The 12992-nt window shown below is 50.3% G+C and overlaps 1 protein-coding gene across 2 annotated transcripts in view; it reads left to right on the top strand.

The window, feature by feature from the left end:
- The window catches only part of DCTN2 (dynactin subunit 2), a 752351-nt gene that overhangs the window by 698989 nt on the left and 40370 nt on the right, over nt 1-12992 (top strand). For both annotated transcript variants that reach the window (XM_069653593.1, XM_069653592.1), the window contains exon 11: nt 11087-11158. In XM_069653593.1, coding sequence (XP_069509694.1) covers nt 11087-11158 — 72 coding nt within the window. The remainder of the gene's footprint in view (nt 1-11086; nt 11159-12992) is intronic.

Raw genomic sequence — 12992 nt, 5'->3', positions numbered from 1 at the left:
GTTTTACACATGAAGCCCAATTTTCTCCCAAAGGTGGTCTCAGAATTCCACATTACTCAGAAAATAACTTTACCCTTGTTCTATCCTCCTCCCCATCCAGGGAAAGAGGAAGAGAGATTACAAAGGCTGGATCCAAGGCGTGCCTTAAGCTTTTACATTAGCAGACTTGCAAGAATCAGACAAGCAGACCAATTGTTTGTGGGGTATGCAAGGCACAAATTAGGTTTGCCCATTACAAAACAAACCATTTGAAGATGGATTATTTTAACTATTATAGAATGCTATAAATTGGCAGGAAAAGAGCCCCCTCAACATGTTAGGGCTCATTCAACCAGGGGTATTGCAGCCCTTTTCGTCTCTCCAAAGAGGAGTTCCAATTAAGGACATATGTGCGGCTGCCACATGGTTGTCCGCACACACTTTTACCAAATTTTACAGCCTTGATTCCTCCTCTAGCCAGGAGACAACATTTGGAAAAGCTGTGTTGCATTCTGTGCATCTTTAAAGGGAAACATTTCATTTTACTCCCGCCTCCTCTATATACTACTGCTATGGGAGTCTATCAAAGATAAGGAATACGTCGGAGGACACAATCCCCCCGAAGAACAAGTTACTTACCAAACTGGTAACGTTCTTTCGATGGGATGTTCCTCCGACGTATTCCTTATCGCCCCTCCCATCCTTCCGCGCAGTAAAAATATTTCCTTGTAGTTGCAGCTTACGCTTCTTCAAGGTTATTAACCAATTCATGCAAAGCAAAGCTAAACTTCAAAACGGAACAGAGCAACGGACGCTGCGTGAGACTATTTGTACTCATGATGACGTCGGCGCCTTTACAGAGGCTGTCGAGGGACTCCGACTCGAGGGACGTCGACGCGCAGTGCCCCCTACTGGAAAAAATTCCGAGGCCAGCAAGCTGGAATTGATTATATCAAAGATAAGGAATACGTCGGAGGAACATCCCATCGAAAGAACGTTACCAGTTTGGTAAGTAACTTGTTCTTCTCAGCCACGCGAATCTGCGTAGATGCCATGGACCTACTGATACTGTCAGCAGTGTCCAAACCTGATTGGAGGCATTCCCCCATAGCCTCCTTTCCATCCTTTACTATGGCTAGGAAACCTTCCCGTTCTTCACCATCAGGGATATGCTCAGCTGCCGCTGTCATACAGTCCCACAGGGTGTATGTAAATCTTGCAAGGGTGCAAGTTACATTTGTAGATTTCAATGCCATGCTACCTGAAGACAAAATCTTACGGGACCATGCGTCATTTTTTTTTTATCCCTGTCTGGGGGAATTGTAGGGTATGCTGCATTCCTAGTAGATGGGGCCGCCTGAACCACTAGACTTTCAGGTGATGGATGTTTCCTTAATTCTCCAGCATGGGTCCTGGCATGGATTCACATGCTCATGAATATTCCCCGTTGTCAGGCTGGGAATCCTCGGTAAAGAAAAAATCAGTATCAGTTTAATTTCTGATCTGTCTTTCTTAGTAGTAACCAATCACTGATCTCTGGGTCATACTGCCCCCAGCCAATGACTGCCCTCTCCCGAAGTCCCGCCTCTGGCAGCCATCCTCAGATTTTTACCACACGCTCAAGTGTTGGGAGTCCTCGTGTTTAGCTCTCAAGTTTTTTTTTACTGCGTTTTCACGTTTTTTCAGGAGAATTTCTCATTTTTTTGGTTTAATCGAGCCTCAAGCTCCACCGTTTCTACTTCCGATAACGGGGACCCGTTTCGGAATTCTTCTATGCCCCTCAAGGGTGAAGTTTTCGTCGAGTTCACACTTCTCGGAGGATTCCGGAAGATCTGTGGCCTACCTCAAGGACATGGCCCAGGACAAAGGGAGCTCGACGCCCAGATCCAAGCTGTTCAGGAACTGCCCTGGATGCGGATTATATAAAGTTTTCAAGGAGGACGAGCATTCGCAATGTCTCTACTGCCTCCATGGGGACAAGACGCACGTGGAGAAGGACTGTGCGTTCTGCAAGAACCTTTCTGAACGGACCAAACAAGATCGTCGTTCCCGCCTCGCCACCTGGCTGGAGAAGGGCACAGCAAGTGAGAAGGTGAAGAAGAAGTCTGAGCGGGCTTCTACGTCCTTTGAGGGCACCCCGGCAACAGGGGCCCAACAGAAGACCAAGCACCGCGAGTCCGCGGGCTCCGAGAGCGCCGAAAGGTCGGGCTCTTCGGGTTGCCAAGCAGGGCGCTACTTCCCCGGCACGTTCGACCACGAGCCAGTGCTCTGGGTCGGGGAAGAGGAAGTCCGAGAACCCGGGTAGGCCGCTGGAGCGGACCCGGTTGATCTCGAAGGGGGAGCGAGGCGTTGACCCTCCCCCAAGGTGAAGGCCCAGGACGCACCTAAGGTGGTGAGGGCCTTGATCCACCCGGCTAAGGCCTCTACCGAAGTGGTCTCTGCGACCCTGTCAGAGCCGGCTGAGGCTACGCCAATGGAAACGGCCTCTGGGCCCAGAGTATCCCTGCCGCCGCGGAGGGAATCCTCTTTCCAGCCCATCGCTAAGACCCCCGTGAAGCCCCTGGCTGAAAAAGAGACGGGGGCCGGTGGCCGTTAGACTCGGAATCAGCCAGTGTGGAGGAACTGGTGGAGACCGAGAGGGGCCTCAACGAAAGGTCCATAGGCCTCAACGAGAGGTTCATAAATCTCAACGAGAGGTTCGAGAAGGTTCGATCCCAGGGGACGGTCCCTGCTGACGTGATCGAGGATAGCGACAAGGACGACGAACAGGGCCCACTGGAGCGGCCATCATGTCCGTCGCAGCCATTGCCCGAGCCCCAGGATAGCTTGGCGGCCATTTTGTTGGCAATCCAATCCTTATGTACCGAGATGAGGACAAGATTACCATGCACCCCGACGGAGGAGCCAGAACCAGGCCCGTCGGGAAGCCCTCCACCCCGCTCCACCCTTCGTGCCTGCGAGACCGGTGGACCCCTCGCCGGGAGAGGATACGGCGACGGGGACGGACAATGACGGCGGCGATGACACAGTAGACATCCCGTCGTCATCCCCCTCGTGTGCGTCCCCAGCCAACGAGGTTGGCTCTTTCCACGCCATGATAACCAGGGCATCTGAGCTCTTCCAGCTCTGCCCTGAAGAACAGAAAAAGTAGGGGTTTCTGTACCAACGACGAGAGGCTAAGAGGAAGACGGTCCTCGCGGTGCCTTTACTCGACATCTGGGACGAGGGGCTTGCTGTCCTCAAGAACCCTGCCATGACACCCGTCAAAAGGGACAGGTACAAGAAGAAGTACCGAGTCCCCGATGCCGCCCCCTTGTGCCTCAGGGCCCAGCCCATGCCAGACTCGGTCGTCTCGGCAGTGGCTAAGAAGAAGGCAGCGGGCGCGGCGGCCTCAACTTCCACTTCCCCGCCGGACAGCGAGTGTAAGAAGTTGGACTCTATGGGACGACAAGTCATCTCATCGGCAGCGACGATGATTAAGGCGGCCAATGCCTTAGCGATCGTGGCCTGCTACGACAGGGAGCTCTGGTTCAAGATAACTCCCCTGCTAGATTTCCTGCCTGATGGCTAAAAGGCAGAGGCCCTAGAAATTCTGCAGGAGGGCGAGGTGGCGTCAGATCACGCCATTACGGTGGCAACGGACATTGCCGATACCAGATTTCGCCAACTGGGCAACGGAGTTTGCCTCCGACAACGAGGATGGCTCAAGGCGACAGACTTTCACCAGGACGTCCAGACCAGAGTGTTGGACATGCCGTTCGACGGCAACAACCTCTTTGGTAAGGCGGTGGATGAGTCTCTACAGGCCATCAAGACCGACTCAGAGATGGCCCGGGCCCTGGGGGTGCTTCAGCAGCGACGGCCCTTTCGGAGCTCTGGAGGCAGACAGGGTGCCTCCAAAGGATCCAGCTGTGGCTCCTCCACCTACCGCCAGGCGGCCCGCTCCTCTTCCCAGGAGGCCTACAGAGGTCACGGCAAGCAAAGGGTTCCCGCCGTCGGCGGCAAGGCCGCTTCCAAGCAAGACTGACCCGGCCGGGTGGTCGGGCCCCCACCGAAGCACCCCAGTGGGAGGCCGACTGACGAAGTTCATCAGGGTGTGGGAGTCCATCTCCACCGATCGTTGGGTGTTGGACACCCTGGCCAACGGGCACTCGCTGGAATTCCTAAAGAAGTGCCCTCGCATTCCTCCCGTGGCCAGGAAGGAGAATCACGTCCCTCAATTGCTGTTGGAGGTAAAGGCGATGCTCAAGAAAGGTGCCATCGAGCTCGTCCCCAGGAGGCTCTGGGGCTCCGGAATATACTCAAGGTACTTCCTCATCAAGAAGAAGACAGGCGGTTGGCGCCCCATCCTAGACCTGCGTCGGTTAAACAAATACATCAAGGCGCAGAAATTCAGGATGGTCACCCTCCAGCACGTACTGGGGCAGCTGGAGGAAGGCGACTTCTTATCGTCGCTGGACCTGGAGGATGCTTACTTCCACATCCCCATTCTAAAAAGGCACAGGAAGTTCCTCAGGTTTGTGGTTCAAGGACGCCACTACCAATTCAGAGCCCTACCGTTTGGATTAAAGTCAGCACCCAGGGTTTTCACCAAGTGCCTGCATAAGGACAAGATTACCACGCAAACCCTGGTGGCCTGGTGAAGTACCTGGACGACTGGCTAATCCGGGCAAAGTCAAAGGAACTCGCCGTCGATCATACGGCGAGGACCGTCCGGTTGCTCATGGAGCTGGGGTTCTCCATCAACTACCCCAAATCCCACCTGATTCCGTCGCAAGTAGCACTGTTTTTGAGGGTGAAGCTAGATACAGAGGAGCAATTGGCCTCCCCTTCAGAGGAGAGGACCAAAACCATCCTGGGCAAGGTACGGCGACTGTTGGCCACTGATGTGGCCAGGGTGAGGTCCATCAAGTCCCTTCTCGGGATGATGTCCTCATGCATCTACCTTGTGCCCCTTTGCAGACTTCGGATGCGTCCGCTACAGGAGTTCCTCGACGCCTGCTGGTTTCAGGCGGGGGGCTGCTTCGAGGACAGGATCCCCCTCGACGAGGAGTTCCGTCGGGCGATCCTATGGTGGGTCACGCAGGCTCACTTCATGACGGGCACAGACTTTCAAACCCCGGCGTTTCAGGAGACGGTGACTACGGACACCTCTCTGGAGGGTGGGGGGGGGCCCCACACCGGAGATCTCCACGCAAGAGGCCTTTGGCTCCCGGAGGAGAGGTCTCTTCACATCAACATCTTGGAGCTCTGTGCAGTGTTCTGGGCGCTCAAGTCGTTCCTCCCGTCCCTCAAGGGCAAAGTGGTGAGGATCTTCACCGACAACACCACCACGATGTTCCACATACGGAAGCTGGGGGGCACCAGATCCCCAGCCCTATCCAAGGAGGCCCAGCATCTGTGGCACTGGGCCGTCGCCCAGGGGATGTTTCTGGTTCCCTTCCACCTGGCAGGAATAAAAAACACCATCGCCGACTCACTCAGCAGGGAGCTGCGCTTGTGCCACGAGTGGGAACTGCGCCAGAATCAAGTGGATCGACTCTTCCAACGATGGGGCAAACCCCAGATCGAACTGTTCGCGACGTCGACGAACTCCAAGTGCCAGAGGTTCGCCAGCAGGTCCCCAAAGCCGAGGAGCATGGGCGATGCTTTCTCATTCCCTTGGGACGGCCTGTTTCTATACGCGTTCCCTCCATTGCCGTTGCTGCTCCGCCTCATCAGCCAGCTCAAGAAGTCCAGGTGCAGGATGATCCTCGTCGCACCGGCGTGGCTGAGGCAGGTCTGGTTCCCGGACCTTCTGGACTTGTCACCGTCCCCGCCAGTTAGGCTGCCGGCGGACGCAGATCTTCTCTCCAGAGAAGGAGGCGCCATTCTACACCACGACCCACAGTCGCTGAACTTGCAGGCCTGGCTCCTGCAGCACTAGAGTTTGGAGGGTACGATATCCCAGCTGATTGCAGAGAGGTTCTTGCAAAAGCCAGGGAGTCCTCAACTCTCAAGTGTTACGGTCATAAATGGAAGAGGTTCTCTGTCTGGTGCCATGCACAGAAGATTAACCCTCTGCGGATTACGGCCCCTCAAGTGCTGCCGTACTTACTGTCGCTGGCCAAAGCTGGACTGGCTCACGCCTCCATAAAAATTCATCTGGCTGCCATCTCCCGATATACCAGGACTACGGGACGGGCGTCCTTGTGGTCTCATCGCCTGGTAAAGGAATTTATGAAGGGTCTATTCCGATCATTCCCGCCGGTGAAGGCTCCTGCCCCGGCGTGGGAACTTAATGTGGTGCTGACTAGGCTCATGGGAGCCCCATTCGAGCCTATGCATTCGGCGCCTTTGAAGTTCCTGTCATGGAAGACAGCGTTCCTCGTGGCCATCACCTCTGCACGACGAGTGGGAGAGATTCAGGCCCTATCTTGCAAGCCTCCATACTTGACTTTTCATGACACAAGGGTAGTGCTTAGGAGGCACCCCTCCTTCATGCCCAAGGTGCCGTCAGACTTCCACCTCAACGAGCCCTTGGTGCTACCAGTTTTCTTCCCGTCGCCTTCAACGCCGGCCGAGAGGACTTTGCACCCGCTGGATGTAGCTAGAGCTCTCCGGCTGCATCATGCATTGTCACCGGTTGGCAAACCGACCGCTGCCCGGCCGTCCGAGAGCCCATTCGACCAGAGCGATCGCTGCTACCACGGCGTTCCTATCTGGTGTGCCCCTGCTGGACATCTGTAGGGCTGCTACGTGGAGGTCGACGCACACCTTCACAAGATTCTACTGCGTCGATCGGGACTCCAGGGAGGAGTCCAGGGTCGGTAAGCAGTGCTGCGCAACCTGTTCGCTTAAGGTGAGCCTGGTGAGGAGGTAAGAGATGCTTAATGTTGAGTTGTTGTATTGCTTAATTTTGAGTCTGTGTATACTGCTATGTATTCTTTTATTCATGAGCATGTGAATCCATGCCAGACCCCATGCTAGAGAAGGAACAAGTTACTTACCTGTAACTGTTGTTCTCCAGCATGGGTCTGGCATGGATTCACATGCAAACCCTCCCACCTATCCCTTTGAGGCTCTTCACTTGGTCATACTGCCAGTTGGCGTGCAACAAAGTTTGAGGATGGCTGCCAGAGGCAGGGTTTAGGGAGAGGGCAGTCATTGGCTGGGGGCAGTATGACCCAGAGATCAGCGATTGGTTACTACTAAGAAAGACAGATCAGAAACAAAACTGATACTGATTTTTTCTTTACCGAGGATTCCCAGCCTGACGACGGGGAATATTCATGAGCATGTGAATCCATGCCAGACCCATGCTGGAGAACAACAGTTACAGGTAAGTAACTTGTTCCATATTCAGGGTCTGAAGAAGAGGGCCTGCATTTAGATGTGAATTTCTTATTAACTGCAGGAGCTGACTCACGGTTTTCCCATGCAGTCATCACCTTCCTTTGCAAAGCTATGTGAAAAGAAAGTATGGGGTCTTGTTGAGGTCCCCCTGAAAGGATGTCTGTCATGTCATCATCTTGGTAAGTAGGGGAATTTCTGTTCCATTCCATAAATTCTGTTACCCTACTCATTAATGTCTTGTACCCTGCATCTGCATGATCAGCAGGATCAGGTTTTTCAAACTCATACTCTGGAGATGCGTCCAGACCACTTGCTGTCTGCAGACACTCATATAGGTCTGCCTTTTTTGATTGAGGGTCAATCAACTCCTCAGGAACTTCCCTTGTTCCAAACTTTACACCAGCCGGTGAAACATCCTCCTCCTCTGAGGATCTTTCCTCATAAATGGAGGACATGGATTTGAAAAAATCCTGTCTATCTTCAGGATGAAAAATCTTCTCCGGCAGCATAGACTTTGCCTTCGACACAGAAGTCGATTTAGGAATAGGAATCAATTAAGACGTTGACAAGGGCATCGATGGCGTCAACGTTATCGATAATGGCTTCGATACAGTCGAAGGAGCCTTTGATATCGTCGAAGGAGCTATCAACGCCATCTAAGTAACCCTCGACACTGTCGAAAGAGTGCTCGACTTAAGAGTCTTCGAGTGGCCTGTCGACAACACCTTGGACTCTGACATCTTTGAAAAAGACTTTGAGGAAGCCTTCGATGACCATTTTAATGGCGGATGAGTATCCGGTGGCATTTTGTCGAGTATTGCTTCCGGATCCCCTTGAAGACGCCCCTGATGATTTCTCGTCGCATCTTTTTGTCTTAAATCTTCCCATGTCACTTTTAGTATGAGCAACGACATGGCCTTCACTAGACTTCTTTGAGGGGGTCTGGGCTGCATTCTCAAAGTTGTTTAACATTGAGGCTCTGAAGGCCTCCTACTTCTTTGGGGAATCCTCTTTAGAAGGGCAGGTGATAACCTCTTCTGAAGAATAGGAAGAGGGAGATCGCTGTCGCCTTTTCTTTGACTTTTTTGAAGAAGACGACTTCCTAGATCTACTTATCAACCTTGATATCTTCGATTTGTCACGTCTTTCACTAGACTAATCCGAGCCTTTATTTCATCTCGAAGAAGACTTCGAGGTCTCCTCCTCCACCGCCAGTTTACCTATCCGTTCCTTTATAGCTTTATTGGTCATCAACTGACAGGAACTCATCTAGCCGATGGTCGGGACCCAAGCACCAGAGGCAATTTCGATGGGGATCTGTTAACGACATCGTCTTCCCGCATTTCTGACATTTTTTTAAGACCGTTTTAGGCATGGAAGGGTTCGATGACGAAGACATTTTCACGAGAACTGAAGCGCCGTTTTCTTGATACGAACCGAAAGCTATCGGAAAAACGGAACTGAGGCCAACGGGCACGGCTCTACCCTTTTATACATCTATGACGTTGACACTCGACGGATACTTTCCCAAAGCAGCAAAGCTGAAGGTAAGGATATATCTAAGATGAGCAATATGTGGGAGGACACAATGCATTCGAAGTATTGGTTCCCACAATGATCTGTCGGAACAGCTGCAGAAGCTTTCCTTTTATACAAGTTTCAGGCTGGCAGCTAGCCCAACCCCACCAATGGTAAGTGTCTGCAACATTCAAACAGCCCATGGTTGTCCATATAGGTCAAACACTGGTCAATACAGCTGCTCCAACACACAAAGCCTGCTTGCCTGCCAAAGCACCAGCTTTGACCTGGAAAAGAATTACCACATTTGGCATTTCTTTACCTGAGAAGGCAGGAATAAGGCCAACGAACAAGGGTAAATCTTGTGACATAGCCATTTGAGGGCGCTAGTCACCTTTAGTAGGCATTTGCATTAAATACAAAATTGCATGATATAAATATCACACAAACTGTAAATACCACACAGCTGCCACCAGTAAATCATAACCAAAAAGCCATCCAGTAAAAAGTATCCTAACTGCACTTCACTGTAGGGTGGTGTGTGCAATAGTAAAAATACAAGAATTCCAAAAGACATACAGTGGGCCTCATTACGAGTTTGGCGGTCTGGAAATAAAAGTGCCGGTAGCAATGTATGGACACCCTTCCCGGACCACCCAACTAGAAGTATGCCGGTAGGGGTCACTGAACTCCCAGCAGGCCTGACCTGCCGGAAGTTGAGGCTCCTACCGGCATGGTTTTCACTGAAGCACTGGCACCTTTACTAACGGCGCCAGTGCTTCAGTGTCCCCATTCCCATAGACTTCTTTGGGACTATAACTGTCCTGCCGCCTCTTGTGATATAACCCGGTGGCACCGGGATGTCAGGTGGCAGTAATGGTGTTAAGGGGTTGGCGGCAACGGCGGGTTACCGCCAACCTCGTAATGAGGCCCAAAGTCTCTCAGTACTGACAGTCTTAGGCACTAGTCAGTTTCCCCCATAAGAATGAGTAAAACAGGCAAGGAAAGTCTAGCAGAAGCTTTACTAATCTCCAAAAGTTAAGACGGGGATAAAAAATAAGCAAAAAGACTGATGGTCCCATGGGAATCGAAGGCGGAAAAGGGGCAAAAAAAAAAAATTTCCTAATGCTAACCTGTCTTTATAGTTTCCGCCACCCTGGCCCAGGGGATTGAACAGGTTGCAGGCTTTATACTGTAAGGAGCCCTGCATGGTCTTACATGAGTCGAGACAGTTCCATCCTCCGTCTTCTCTGATTTATTTGAACCAGGTGTAAACCAGTTTCTTAGCCTTGGAAGCCTTCCTCATTTGAATGTGGTCAAAACGTTAACATTTATATTTGTACAGAACAAGGCCTTTCCATAGGTTGGATCATCTTTTTGTCCCTCATGGTGGTGTTTCACCTAGACGTAGGTTTGCTAAGGTCACCATTACCAGATGAATTGTGTGCTACATTTATAAGGCATACACACTGCACAGTCTTCCCTTCCCCGAGAGACCATGTGCATTCCATCTGATCTAAGGCTGCATTTGTAGCTTTCAGAGGCATGTGCCCATTTCTCATATCTGTCGGACAGCCACTTTTCCCTGTGTTTTCTGCAATCACTATTCCTTGGAAATTTCCTCCAGATGAGATGCTTCGTTCAAACAGAAATTGTTGTCTAGACAATTTGCTTGAAACCTCCTTCGATATTCTGCTGCGCCTCTTCCCTACAATACTTTGTTGCTGAATCCTTTGCCAACAGGGTTGGCGAGCCTGATAAATGAGAGTAACAAATTACCTTCTTGGCAATTTAAGTACTGTTTTTCCGTGGCTCTAACTCCTTCACAACTCCCATCTAGCTATCCCCGGTACTGTTTTCTCATGGTTGTCATCAAAACTAGAGAAGTTGCAGTTGAGATACAGGGCATAGTTGTATTGGGGCGCGGTTGTCTAATGGAGGTTTCGCATAATGAGGTTTAACATTCTAAATACTTTTCCTGTTTTATGCAGCATCTTTAGAGCAGTTTTCCGTCCCCTTGTGCTGTAGAAGCAGGCCTTCATGAATCACTATGAAGGTATTATTTTGTAATTTAATTCCCATGCCTAATACATAAGATCATTTGTATGTCAGAAAATGCAACATTGTATTAAGATATGGTATACTGTTGAAATATTTGTTCCTTGTGGTAATTACTGTTTTCCTTTTTCTTCTGTGAACCATGCAACACTAGAGACTGGCCTATTGCTAAATTACTTTACTCATTTTTCCCTAGAGTGTCCTTGGGAAGATGAACGAGATTGCAAAGCACAAGGGAACTATTGAAGATGCTGACACACAGAGCAAGGTGAATTGTTAACATTTATGATGAAAACAGTTTTTCTTTTGTACAGCATTTGTAAAGATAAATTCCCTTCCGTTGCATTTATGCTTTTGTGTCCTCTATAGTTTACTTCTCAGTATGAACAGTGTTCTAGAAAGCCAAGCACTTTTGCAGTTACCTAGTTGTCATATAGTGTGTGTTAATCATTTAATCTAAATGCACAAGCAGGTTGGCCATGGAGGAGGTTGTTTGGTCTAAAGAATTATCCTGTGACCTTGTTTGAGTTCCTTTATTTTTTTTTTTGGTCGTCATGTTTTATCCACCTTATTTTTCCTCAATGAGTTCCTACCCATATCTGCACCAACAATGTAACTGTCTGTGTCCCGGGAGTCCCTAAGAGTGCTATGTTAGATGCCCAAGTCTACCCTGTAGTCTTTTTTGTTGGATCTTCCTGTTCTGCTCCTTATGTTACTCACTGTATTGTGGTAGCTCTTTGTGAATTATTACAAGGCTGCATACTATATTGCAGCCAGTTTACTTTTCAGGGAACACATGGATTGCTTCCTGCACGTGTCCAATGAAATGGCAATCTGTTTTCTGAAGTTCAGTGAGACACCACAGCAATGCTTTTTGCGCAGTGTAAGCATGACAATAATTCCACGGCCTTGTAAGTAAGATCATGGTCTATGTTAAACTCCAGATGGGATCTCAGAGTAGCCATGACCGGTCTGACCCCTTGAATGAATGCATGTCTGGGATTCGCTGTTGAATAAACATCCTGCGTGTTTGACTGGCAAGGTTTAAATGTGACAACCATCCCTAATTTGGTGGCTGCCAAATGGCTGAATGGTTGCTCTACCTGATAGGAAGCTGGATGTGAAAGCAGCTCCCTAGTGTGCTTGAAGATGTGGGTTTCTGCAACATACCTCTTTGTGAGTCGCTGGGACTCGTTCCGAAGCAGCTAAAGAAGACTCCCACCTAAAGAGGAAAGACGCTCTGCTGAAGCTGCAATGGCTGCAGGGTTCTGCGCTACTCGGTATTCTTCGCAAGACCAGAGGGAACGACACCTGTGGCCTTGACTGAGCCGATATGATTACTTGCCTCCCAGACTTGCTGAACCCCAAAACTCCTGCAAGGAGCTGGAGGTAGGATCTGCGACCTAAAACTTTGCACGATAGAAGCATATCACCTTTGAAATGCTGGGCAAAGACCTGTCCAATAATGTCATTCTGGTTTCTTGATTTGTCCTGGATCCTTGAGTCGCCTACATGTGTGAACTGTGATTTTGACACCTCCTTTTACCACTAGCTGCTAGGCTTTCCTCTTGCTTTTGTCGCATTTGGAAATCATTGGGTGAAATCTGCATGCAACCGCAGCTTTTGCCGATTCTGACGAGGTTGACTTTCCTTTCCCTATAAACCTCTGCGACAGTCAATGACTTGACCCCTTCCCAAGAGCTGACGAGGACTCTGAGAACCAGCAAAGCCTTCCTGCCTGCCGGCTAATAAGGCACACCGGCAGGAGGAGGAAGTGAGAAGAGACCTATAAGTTGTGAGAGACTTTAGAGCGCTGAAAGGCCAATGAGGTCTGAGCGAGCAGAGAGGCCTGGTATGCTGCGTATCTGAACATTGGCTGAAGAATGCACCCAGTGCATGGGCAAGACTGGGTGGTGGCTGGTGTATAGCGAGCAGGGCATTATATGCCTAGAGACCTAGTGAGCTGGGAAATAGATCTTTGGGAGTTTAGAAATGGATAGCTGGGTTCTATATCCCCAAGACTGATTGGGTGACAAGATTAGAGATTGGTACTATAACATGGCTTTTGGGACAGAAAGTAAACTGAGATGTTAGGGGGAGAT

Source organism: Ambystoma mexicanum, chromosome 3q (genome assembly GCF_040938575.1).
Source record: "Ambystoma mexicanum isolate Mex_15411 chromosome 3q, UKY_AmexF1_1, whole genome shotgun sequence".
NCBI lineage: Eukaryota > Metazoa > Chordata > Amphibia > Caudata > Ambystomatidae > Ambystoma > Ambystoma mexicanum.
Note: the sequence above shows the minus strand (reverse complement) of the source record. Positions and strands in the feature narration are given on the sequence as shown.